Here is an 11,641-nt window from a genome sequence, read left to right as displayed (position 1 = left end):
CTCAGCACCGCCTTCTTGACCTGCAATCTTCTTCCCGACCTCTCCGTCCCCACACCCTCTCTGGCCTATCACCCTCACCTTAACCTGCTTCCACCTATCGCATTCCCAACACCTCTCCCCCAGGTCCCTCCTCTCTACCTTTTATCTTAGCCTGCTTGGCACACTTTCCTCATTCCTGAAGAAGGGCTTATGCCCGAAACGTCGATTCTCCTGCTCCTTGGATGCTGCCTGACCTGCTGTGCTTTTCCAGCAACACATTTTTCAATTCTCTCCCCCTGACAGCAACAGCTTGCATGCAAGCAAGATCGCGTTAGATGGGTTTGATTGATAAAGGCATTGTCACAACCAGAACCTAGATGAGGTCCTCTAACTCATTTGGGTTCAAGACAGGATATTCCAAGCTAGTAATCTCAGGGTGAGGAGAGGTGGGCTTGGATGACCACAACATACTTAATTCAAAAAGGATCCCTTCCCTGGCATATACCTTCTCCAAGAATCAAGTGAACTTTAAGTTCTTAAAGGAACCAATTTCACTAAACTTCCTTGAATTAACAAATAAAATGAATTTAATACTTTCTACATGCAAAAAGAATTTGTAATTAGCAGCACACAAGTGCGCACATGTTACAAGAGCCAAGTCCATTGGAATCCAGGTTGGTGCACAAAGGAACATTCAGTCCCACTAACAGTCTCCAGCAGAATTGAAATGGTATGATTTTAAAACAGTTGTAATTGGGAATTCTTCAAAAAGGGAAAAACACAATCCGTAGTCTGGACCGTCATCTGAAGGGGGCAGATTGCTGTTGCACAGGAGATCATCAGGCCTTCGTTGTCTTAGCAGTCAGAAGGAATCACAGCCCAGTCTATTTTGACTTGCCTCTTCCTCCATTTTAAAGGAGTTATTCAAAATGCCCTTCACATCCAAAGGTGTGACATTTAATTGGTTTGTCTGTCTCTAAAAACAGCCAGCTAATTTGTAATGGGATCCCTCTTGTGGCACAGTGGTAGTGTCCCTTCCCCTGAACCAGGAGGCCCGGGTTCAATACCCACCTGCTCCAGAGATGTACAATAATATCTCTGAACAGGCTGATCTGAAAAACAGGTAAAATAAACAAAAAGAAAATCCTCTTTTAATGCTAAAATATGTTTTCTAAGAGTTAAAAATGCTCAGTACTTTTGATTCTGACTGGTGGTTATAACAAAATCAAGGGTGTGGGTGGGCAAACAGGAAAGTTAAGGTCACACCAGATCAGCCTGGCAGGGGAGACTCAAGGAGTCAAATGGTCTACTCCTCTCCATATTAGTTAGTAAGTTGGGGTGATTTACGATGTTAAATTTGATGTTGCTGGAGACAAGCATGCCTAATAAAAGGTAAAAGAACATAGATCCCATATTTTAATTTGCATCTTATGCCAGGCCACCAAAATAATATAGTTTCTCCCCATCCTGAAGAGATCTGCATCCTTAGGTTAACAATCTTTGCATCTCATCATCACGTTTACTGGGAATGCATAAGCAGCACACCATAAAAGGACTGCAAAATAAGAAAGATTACTCACTCATTTGTTGCCATTTCATAGCACTGGTTAAACATATATGCAAATTCTCCATCAGGTCCAAAGTCAATGGTAAGCTCCTTCTCCAGACTCCTACAAAACAGCAGCAGCAAAACTGTGAATCAGCTGTTGTATTTTCTGAGCATTTTAAAAGTAAGTTGATTGCTTTGCCACAGGAATTATCGCAGTGCGCTAAAATCACCAGAACCATTGGATTCAAATTCCCTATCCTGCTGCAGAGAGAGGCACCAAATCAAAGCGGCACGGTGGCTCAGTGGTTAGCACTGCTGCCTCACAGCACCAGGGACCCAGGTTCGATTTCATGCTTCGGGCAGCTGTCTGTGTGGAGCTTGTACATTCTCCCAGTGTCTGCGTGGATATCCAGGTGCTCCAGTTTCCTCCCACAGTGCAAAAATGTGCAGGTCAGGTGAATTGGCCATGCTAAATTACCCCATAGTGTTAGGTGCATTAGTCAGAGGGAAACGGGTCTGGGTGGGTCACTCTTCGGAGGGTCAGTGTGGACTTGTTGGGCTGAAAGGTCTGTTTCCATGCTGCAGGTAATCTAATCTAATCTAATCAAATAAAATTAAAATTAAAGACCAGGTTAAACAAAGTCAAATGATCAGATAAAAATGACAGCCTGAGCATAATGCTGCAAAACACTCACTCATTCTGTCATATCATACTATCGCCATGAATGGATAAATCACAGCAGTTGTTTCCATGCTGCAGGTAATCTAATCTAATCTAATCTAATCTAATCAAATAAATTAAAATTAAAGCACCAGGTTAAACAAAGTCAAATGATCAGATAAAAATGACAACCTGAGCATAATGCTGCAAAACACTCATTCTGTCATATCATACTATCGCCATGAATGGATAAATCACAGCAGTTAACAGAGATGACTGATACCTCAGCAAAGTTTCTTTAAAATTCTGACCAGTTCCACTGTAAGGGCAACTATGAGACTGCACAGAATAACATCTTTGCTGCTGCAGTCAGCTTCTTAGCTGCCTCAGTATTTTTGGGGGGGGTAAAAAAAGTCCACTTGCATACAATACAGGATATTTTTAAACATAATGCAAATTAACTGTAGGAGGCCACGTGATTGGCCTGATTACTGAACATTCCTACCTATTGTTGATAAGCTTATATCCGACTTGTTTATCGAGAATCTAACTGTGCCCTAAAAATATCCGAGGACCCCACTTTCAAAACTCACAACTCCTCATCTGTCTTAAATAGTGTGCCTTATTTTTAAACAGTGACCCCTAGGAGGAAACATTGTTTCCTCATTCACCTTGTCAAGGCAGCTCAACGTCTTGTGTTTCATTCCTGTCACCTTTTATTCTTTTAAGCTCCAGCAGATACCAGCCCAACCTGTCAACCTTACTTCATAAGGCACCCTGCCATTCCAGACTAACAGTTTCTAACACATTTACACCCGCTCTTAAATAAGATGACCAATACTGTAACAATATTTCAGATGAAGCATAACCTTTTGCATTCAATTCTGCTTACAACAACCTGTACCATTCTATTAGCTTTCCTAATTCTCATCTGTGCTCTCCAAACATATTCCAGCACAAGATGTCTCAATCAGTAGTAATTCACGATTATGTATTGGGTCGATTTGAATTTTGCACTTGTGCTGTGTTCAGGATCCAGCCTTTTCACTTATTTGTTCACTGCAGCAATGTAGCACTGCTGGCTCAGATAGAATCGATTGCCCAGAGGACAGTTAAGCATCAACCACATTACTAAGGATCCGGAACCTCACGCAGACCAGATCATGCAAGGACGACAGATTTCCTTTGTTACAGACCAGACCAAATCCCCTCAAAATATATCAAGGAGACAGCCTGGACCCGCACATTTTGTTATGTTAAAAGACATGTATTCCAGATGTAATTGGATTGGTGCACCACAAAGGCATGAAGCAAAACATACTTTATTCTTATAGCACAGGAAGAAGAATTGGCATAACTTTACCTCTATTGAAATACTTAATGAAATAATATATTGTGAAACTACTAATTATCAACTGTTCCAATATAACAGTATCCCATAAATACCCACTTGGCAAAGGCAATTCAGCAAAACCGATTTTCCTCATGCATTATCTTCCTTCCAGTCCAGGAAAGAACAAGCTTTTGCTACAGGAGGGGGGGGCGGGTGGAGAAAAGATGTGGTGGTGGAGAAGAGAGAGAGAGACACACACACACACAGAGAGAGACAGACAGAGACACAGAGAGAGAGACAGACAGACAGAGCTGTATCTATCAGCTTCAAAAAAATCTTAAAGTACACTAAAACCCTGAGTCTGTGTAGGCCCGAGTCCACTGACTCATGCTTCTTTTGTCTAACTGAAGACACTGAGGGAACTCGAAGCTGTTTACCGACTGCTCCTGAAGCAGACATTTCAGTACCGCTGTGGCAACACGACTCTGTGACACACAGCACTCTGGAAGGCACAGCACCATCCCATTTCCTAAAGGACATTAGGAAACCAGGTAGGTTTAGTGGTCATTGTTAGGCTTGCTTTTAACTCCAGATTTTTAGTGAATTCAAATCTCAACATCTATCATCAGCACTGCCTGGGACTCTGGGTTATTAGTCTAACAACATCATCATTACATCAGCACCTCTCCCCAGCAATGGTGAAACCACAATTGGCCTCAGCTGCTCAGTGCAAGGAGGAGCAGAAAGTAAAATGGTCACATCTCATTCTATTCTTGTCACTTGCAAATGGTTCCTCTTCCCATTTCAGCACTGATACCTCTGCTGTCCTCTAAGGCTCTATCTTTGGGCCCCTCTTATCTACACACTGCTCATTGCCTTCAAACAAGGGTCCGGCAATAACCATCCCCAGCAAGAGAGATTCTAACCATTGTCCTTTGACATTCAGTGACATTACCATTGCTGAATTCCCCTCTCTCCTAACACTGAAGGAACAGCGACATATTTTGAAGTCTGAATAAATGTGTGGCTTGGAGGGGTACATGCAAGTGGTGGGGTTCTCCTACATCTGCTGCCTTGGTCCTTCTAGACAGCAGTGACCGTAGATTTAGAAGGTGCTGTCAAAGGAGCCTTGAAGAGATGTATGGACTTTCAGTTTCCTACTACTAGACATTTTCCATTCAACACTAAGGGAATTTCTACATGAGGTCCTGCATGGGAAAACTGAAATGTAGACTTAACAGTACTCTCAATAACTTGATGGATGCAAGACAGAGGCTAAGTGTTCTTATTTGAAATACATGGGTCCTAATGACTTCATGCTGACAGTCCCGTGATACAATAACTGAAAAGTGGTGAATCAAGTTTCCTTGCACGGTAAGATCTGCAAACAAAATACTTTAAGATGGTCAACTGAATCTTGGATCTGGACTCTGGCCTGATTGAGAATAAGATAGCATCAATACAAGTAATTGGCAGCAAAAGCACTGAGAGACATATTCTATTCATGTAGCACGTGGTTAAAGGTCTGGTGGAGGGAGGTTCAATCAACGCATTGAGAAGGTCATTTGGAATGGAAGAACGTGCAGAAGACAGGTGACTGGCACTGTGTGAAACTGAGAGCTGGTGCAGACACAATGGGCCAAATGGCCTCTCAACACAGTAACGCACCTGCAATTCTAACACATTTACACACAAGGTCTCCAGCAAGACCTATCATTGGGAATAATTAAGGACTGTGTGAAAACTTGGAAGTTTAGAATGGTGTGGACAATTCCTGTATTGAAAAGGGTTACCGCGTGGTTTTATCAAGGAACAAGGTCAGATTATTGAGTATTGTAATTAACTGCAGTTTACAAAAATAAAACCAACCAAGGGACAGTGAGGAAAAGGAAGAAAAGCTGTCAATTAAATAAAACGATGTGGTTCATGGCCCTTAATTATTGAAAACCTAGTTTTAAACAGACAATAGGTTATGGTAACTACAGCCTAGCAACCATTTCAGATCTCCCAAAATTGCTAAAACCTCCTCTTGGTCAACCTCAATCCCATTTAATCTGGTAGCCTGTATCTCCGGATTCTCACTAACATTGGAAAAGGGCAATGCGAATACTGACAAAAGGTATTCATTAAGTGCTTCCCCTATGTCCTCAGATTCCACACACAATTTCCCACTACTATCTTTGGTTGGCCCTAATCTTACTCTAGTCATTCTTTTATTCCTGATATACCTATACAAGGCCTTAGGGTTTTCCTTGATCCTATCCACCAACAACTTCTCATATCCCCTCCTGGCTCTTCTTAGCCCTCTCTTTTGATCTTTTCTGACTAACTTATAACTCTCAAGCCCCTTAACATCCTCACATAAACCTTCTTCCTCTTGACAAGAGCTTCAACTTCTTTAGGTAAACCATGGCTCCCTCTCTCGACAACTACCTCCCTGCCTGATAAGTATACACTTAGCAAGGACCCGCAGTAGCTGTTCCTTGAATAAGCTCCACATTTCAAGTGCGTCCATCCCCTGCAGTTTCCTGCAGTTCTATTTCAGGATTAGAGCTTAAATGTTAACCAGCATTTTGTGTGTAATAAATTGACTCCAAAGTAATCAATTTAAGAAATGTAGTATAAGTCTCGTTTATTGTCTCCTGTATTGTAGCACAAAAGAAATGCAATAACCATTGTCATGACTGAATCAACACATTTATATTAATGTTGTGACTGATGGAGCTGGCCTGTCGTCATTATATTTGAAAGAAATCTTGATTAGAGATCTTTTATATGTGGATTAGGTTCACTCTCCAATTACCGGAGGGGCATTCTCCTACCATCTCCCCTGTAGCCCTGTACATTCCTCCTTTTTGAGCATCTCAATTGAACCTGCCTCCACCATACTCTGAGGCAGAGCAGCCCACACCCCAACCTCTCACTGCGTGAATGCATGAAAATGTTTCTTCTCAGAAGTATCCCTTTGTTTGCCAATGACTTTTGAGATGTCTCGTCCTCAATCCTTTCACAAATGGGAACAGCTCCACCCTATCTGCTCTGTATATAAAAAAACCCGGAATGGATGTTTTTACAATCTGCCTCATCAACTTGTCCTGCTATGTTCAAAGGCTTCTGTTTTGTCATTACAGGTAAGTATTTCTAAATGCTGCCTGCACTGAAGTATGCCAGGTTGTGCAACGTGCAGTACCTGCTGAGTTGTCTGCATTAATCCACTTCCCAACATCAGACATAAAGCTTTCAACCCAACATGTTTCCGTCCAAAGCAAGGATGCCAAAAACAATTTTTATTTTGAAAAAAAAAAGAGCAAATTACAAAATAATAGGCAGTTTTCCCCACTTCAGACAAATCTTCCCCCAGCAACATCTTGCCATCTGCAGTGTTGAAATGTCACAGAAACAATCCTGGGGTTTACTGTCCTCAGAAACAAGCAACACCTTTCCCAAGATAGAACAATGACAGATCCTGGACTACCTTCTGCAATATTTCAACAGAATCATAGTAAGCTCAGGTACAAAGGTTGGAGTCGAACAGCGAATGAAATAATCAGAGCTTAAAAATGTGTTGCTGGAAAAGCACAGCAGGTCAGGCAGCATCAAAGGAACAGGAGAGTCGACGTTTCGGGCATAAGCTGCCTGACCTGCTGCGCTTTTCCAGCAACACATTTTTAAGCTCTGATCTCCAGCATCTGCAGTCCTCACTTTCTCCTAATGAAATAATCAGGCCATGAATAGGTGCACCAAGTTGTTTGCACATAGAAATTTGATGAGGTTGAAATGTCTCATGATTGAGAAATATAATCAAAAGGATGAGGGCCCATTAGTATAAAATATCTAAATATTATCAATGTGGGGGACAGGGGAGAAGAACATTGTTCACTTGAAATACAAGGGAAGGAAGAAACCCCTCAGCAATGAGTGGATTTCAAATAAAAACACAAAACAATGGTCTATTAACATTGATGAACAGCAAGAGAGAGAAAGACAAAAATCGATCTCTCACGTCAGATCAGAACTGGGAATAATTAAAAAGGTAATAGATGCTGAGGGAGTAAAATGGAGGATGGTAAACAGGTCTGTGAAAAGCTGGATGACGGGAGAAGTTAAAAGGCAAAATATTTCATAGTGCAAGGTCAAATGCAGAGATAATGGGACAAGTGAGGAAACAAAGGAAGCTTTGAGAGAAGCTCCCATCAGAAAGCAACGTCAAGGAAACAAGAGAAAAGAGGAAAGATACAAAACCAGCAATGGAAAACAAAGCCTGGGCAGAGGTCGCAAATTAATACGGTTAAATTTAAATCCTGAGTCCAGAAAGCTGTAAAGAGCCCAGTCGAAAGCTGAGGTGCTGCCCAAGCTCTCACAGAGCAGTCTGAATCTAGATTATTAACATTCTTTGGATACAATTGTTAATGGGCTTAGTATACTGCTATCTTTATTGTCAACTAGTGCAGCATCCATGGCTTTGCACACAGACGAGTGGAACAAGGGAAGCTTTCCACTGGTGACTCTGAATGAAGCTCTAACAGTTGTGACATTCTTAGTTGGAGTGTGCAAATAACTGTGTGCTACAGAATCTTACCATGTTGCTGTGTATAGAACAGAGGATAGAGTTTTATTAGCAAAACAGAAGCTGTCTGATGCTGTGTTGACAACTCCACATCAGTAATCATGGCAGACTAATACTCGAGCATGCCTAGTGGCCATAGCAGTAAATCTTCTTCAGCGCTGAATCAGTCAGCCTCAACTCAAATGAAATATAACATTTCCAGCTTACCCGCTGGTAATTAACATTTTTATTAACCAAAGCATAGCAAGAATTCAACAAAGTAGATCATACTCCTACGCTCAATCTTTGTTTTGAAACAACAGTGTAGAAATTTCTGATTTGATTTACAAATAGTGAAATTACCCTTTCATGTTAAAAAATGCATTCTGTTCAATTGGCAATAAAATGTTTCAAGATGAAATGACGGGAAGCTGATGCAATAGTGCAGGATTCATATTCTGCATCCTGCTACATCTGATAATGGAAAAGCCAGCTTCTCTCCATCAGGAGGATTTAAAACAAGCAAACCCAACCACGAATAACGAACCAAGAAGCCACACTAACATCTGTGTGGGCCCAGGGCTGGAAACAAAGCAAACAGAAATCATAAAAAGCTTCTTATATCTGGCTGGTTCTTTCATGGGCTAGATTTGAACGTGGCTTTGAAGGGTTATAACTGCCCCCCCGGGGGATAAACTCAGCAATTCCTACATTAACATTTCAATACGACACAAGAATTTGCAGCAATTACCTCTTTAGTTAACGTCAAGCATGTCTCGCATCCAAATTTTTGATGACAGATCACACTGGAGAATTTTCGCCAGTGTTAACTACGTCAAATGTCCTCAGAGAAATAGCGGCACAGACACTTTATGCTCTGCCTTAACTTTTATCACTGAACAGCTTCTTTTCCTTCTCCATCCCACCTCCCCCCTCCAAACACCAATTAGCCCTGAAGAGAAACAGCAATTTGGCAGGATATCACCTTCAGCACACATACGTGATTCCTCAGCTGTGATAGGAAGTCTGGCAAGCAGCTAAACAAGTCGAGCTTCTGAACTACTTCCAGCCCTGGGCCCACACAGATGTTAGTGTGGCTTCTCTGCCTGAGATTTTGTTTCTCACCTCAGAGGAGGCTTCAAGATTTTTTTTTAGAAAATCAATCCCCCTCCCGAATGCCGGACACCTTTGCCTCGGATAACAAACCGCTGACTCTTAAATAGAAACATCTGAGGTACGTTACCCGATCGAATTCTCCACTTCCCTCAGCGATTTCTCCGCTTCGGTGAACTCATTGCGTGCTTTATCGGCAGCTAAAAACAGAACAAGATGCAGGTAAACAGACGGGTAAACCTAATTCCAAAAGGAAAAACAATAGACAACTTTTGTTGTGGCAGCATGTGCAAACATACTTGGAAAACACTGGTCAATACCCTCGCGTTTCTCCAAGTAAAAGGTGACGATGTCAGTGTTTACAGAGCGTGCTGCATATCATATAATCTCAAAGTGCTTTATAGAATCATTCAAGGTCTCTTACATAAACTATGATGCAGTGGCACAACATATTGCCATACCATTGGTGTTAAATGTCTACGTATTCCAACGGAAAATTAAAGGCAGCTACTCATCATCTTAAATAAAAACTGGCTGGGGGAAGGGAGGGGTGCAGACATGTCAGAGCAAGTCTGGGAGTCGAGCAGTAAACCTTGCAAACCTACAAATAGGTGTACCTTCCCCTCGCCCCCCAACGAAGCAGCCAGCTCAGAATCTGTTTACTTTCAAATCTGCGTGCATGGCTTCCCAGAACCATGCTGCACAGCTGCATGCGAGGACAATGAGTCTCGTGACGGAACTGTGATTATCCAACACCAATGTGCGTGGCTACATACATGCTGGCACCACTCCAGCACTCATCCTCCTCCTTCCTCAAGGTATTCTGCTCAATTTCCATCACTTAACAAACCAATGTATTTTGCTGCTCCTGGCAGGGAGCCGTGCTTGCATTATCCTGCCTATAAATGGTAAACAGAAGTCCTGTCTATTTACTCAGATAGATGGCCATGTCTCAGTCACACTATCTGAAGGAAATTTTCTATTTCTCTGGCTAAAACTCATTAACCAACACCTTTAAAACAAATTCTCTCACCGCAGTTTGTGTGCGCAGATTACTCGTCATGTTAAGTCTACCAATTACAATACTTCAAAAATAAAAGGCAATTTGATAGCTGTATTGCTAAATATCAGGAGAACAATAAAAAGGCACAAAACAAACATAATTTTACTTGTTCTTATTAACAAGCTTGCTTCTCTGCTCCAAACACAGATCCGGCTCTCTCCTTATTCCACGCAAAGTACATCTCCCTCATGCACCTTGACTGCCTCAGCACACCACAAATAATTAGAGGAGTGTTTCTTGAAAAACATGATGCTTCTCAACAGCTCACTTGTAAAGCACAAGAACAAAACATAGGCTTCACCAAGCGGGAGAATCCACGAAGACTTAAAGGATTGCGACAACGGAAGATGTCAAAACACATTCTTGAAGTTGCTTTCGGAACTGACCCTCAGAGTTCTAGACACAAGAACAGACACATGAACCAGAACAAGTGCTTCTATAAGATGATAAGAAACAGTAACAGGAGGTGGCCTTTCAGCCCCTCTGTCCACCTTTCAAGAGGATCATGGTTGATCTGACATGCCTCTTTCCCCAGAACCCTTGATTTCCCAACTGATCAAGAATCTATCTCAGCCTTAAATGTACACAAGGACTCCACCCCCACAGCTCTCTGTGGCCAGGCATTCCAAAGACTCTCAATCCTCAGAAAAGAAAGTTTTCCTCATGTCAGTCCTAAATTGGCACCCCTTTGACTCACTGGACAGTGCCCTCTAGTCCTGGACTCTCCTACGAGGGGAAACATCCACTCAGCATTTTCCCCAAAGTTCAAGAATCCATTACATTTTAATGAGATCACCTCTCATTCTTCTTAACGCCAGTGAGTACAGGCCCAACCTGTTTCTAGGTTGCAAAGTTTGTCAGGATTTGCATAAGAAAGATCACCACAGATGTTAAAGTCCCCGAAGATGCACAGTGGCATAAACTGGTCATCGTGCTACTTTATACGACTCACTGCAATGCTAGGCCAAATCAATAAGGTTAGGAATTACAGAAATGCCCTCTTGATGATGTACTGGATAATGGTGACCCCTAGTGCAACAGCAAGGCATTGATCGTTTCCAGTTAGATTCCTGGTCTGGGCTGAAATAGCCAATTCCAGGGCTAAGGTGGGGTTACCCCAGCACCTACAAACAGACGAAAAAGCCAAAGAATCAACCACAGGCTGATTAAAATTTAAACCTATAAAGCTATAACAGGACTAGACAGGATAAACACAGGAAGGTCACTCCCGATGACTGGGGAGTGCAGAACTGTGGGCGGCACGGTGGCACAGTGGTTAGCACTGCTGCCTCACAGCGCCAGAGACCTGGGTTCAATTCCCGCCTCAGGCGACTGACTGTGTGGAGTTTGCACGTTCTCCCCGTGTCTGCGTGGGTTTCCTCCGGGTGCTCCGGTTT

The 11,641-nt window shown here is 42.3% G+C and overlaps 1 protein-coding gene across 1 annotated transcript in view; it reads right to left on the bottom strand.

Moving 5' to 3' along the window:
• Positions 1-11,641, bottom strand: part of prkcsh (protein kinase C substrate 80K-H) — a 77,942-nt gene that overhangs the window by 13,708 nt on the left and 52,593 nt on the right. Inside the window, exons 12-13 of the mRNA XM_043694863.1 lie at positions 9,312-9,381; positions 1,560-1,649 (exon numbers count right to left, since the gene is read on the bottom strand). Coding sequence (XP_043550798.1) covers positions 1,560-1,649; positions 9,312-9,381 — 160 coding nt within the window. The remainder of the gene's footprint in view (positions 1-1,559; positions 1,650-9,311; positions 9,382-11,641) is intronic.

The sequence above is a fragment of the Chiloscyllium plagiosum genome, chromosome 8 (assembly GCF_004010195.1).
Source record: "Chiloscyllium plagiosum isolate BGI_BamShark_2017 chromosome 8, ASM401019v2, whole genome shotgun sequence".
NCBI lineage: Eukaryota > Metazoa > Chordata > Chondrichthyes > Orectolobiformes > Hemiscylliidae > Chiloscyllium > Chiloscyllium plagiosum.
Note: the sequence above shows the minus strand (reverse complement) of the source record. Positions and strands in the feature narration are given on the sequence as shown.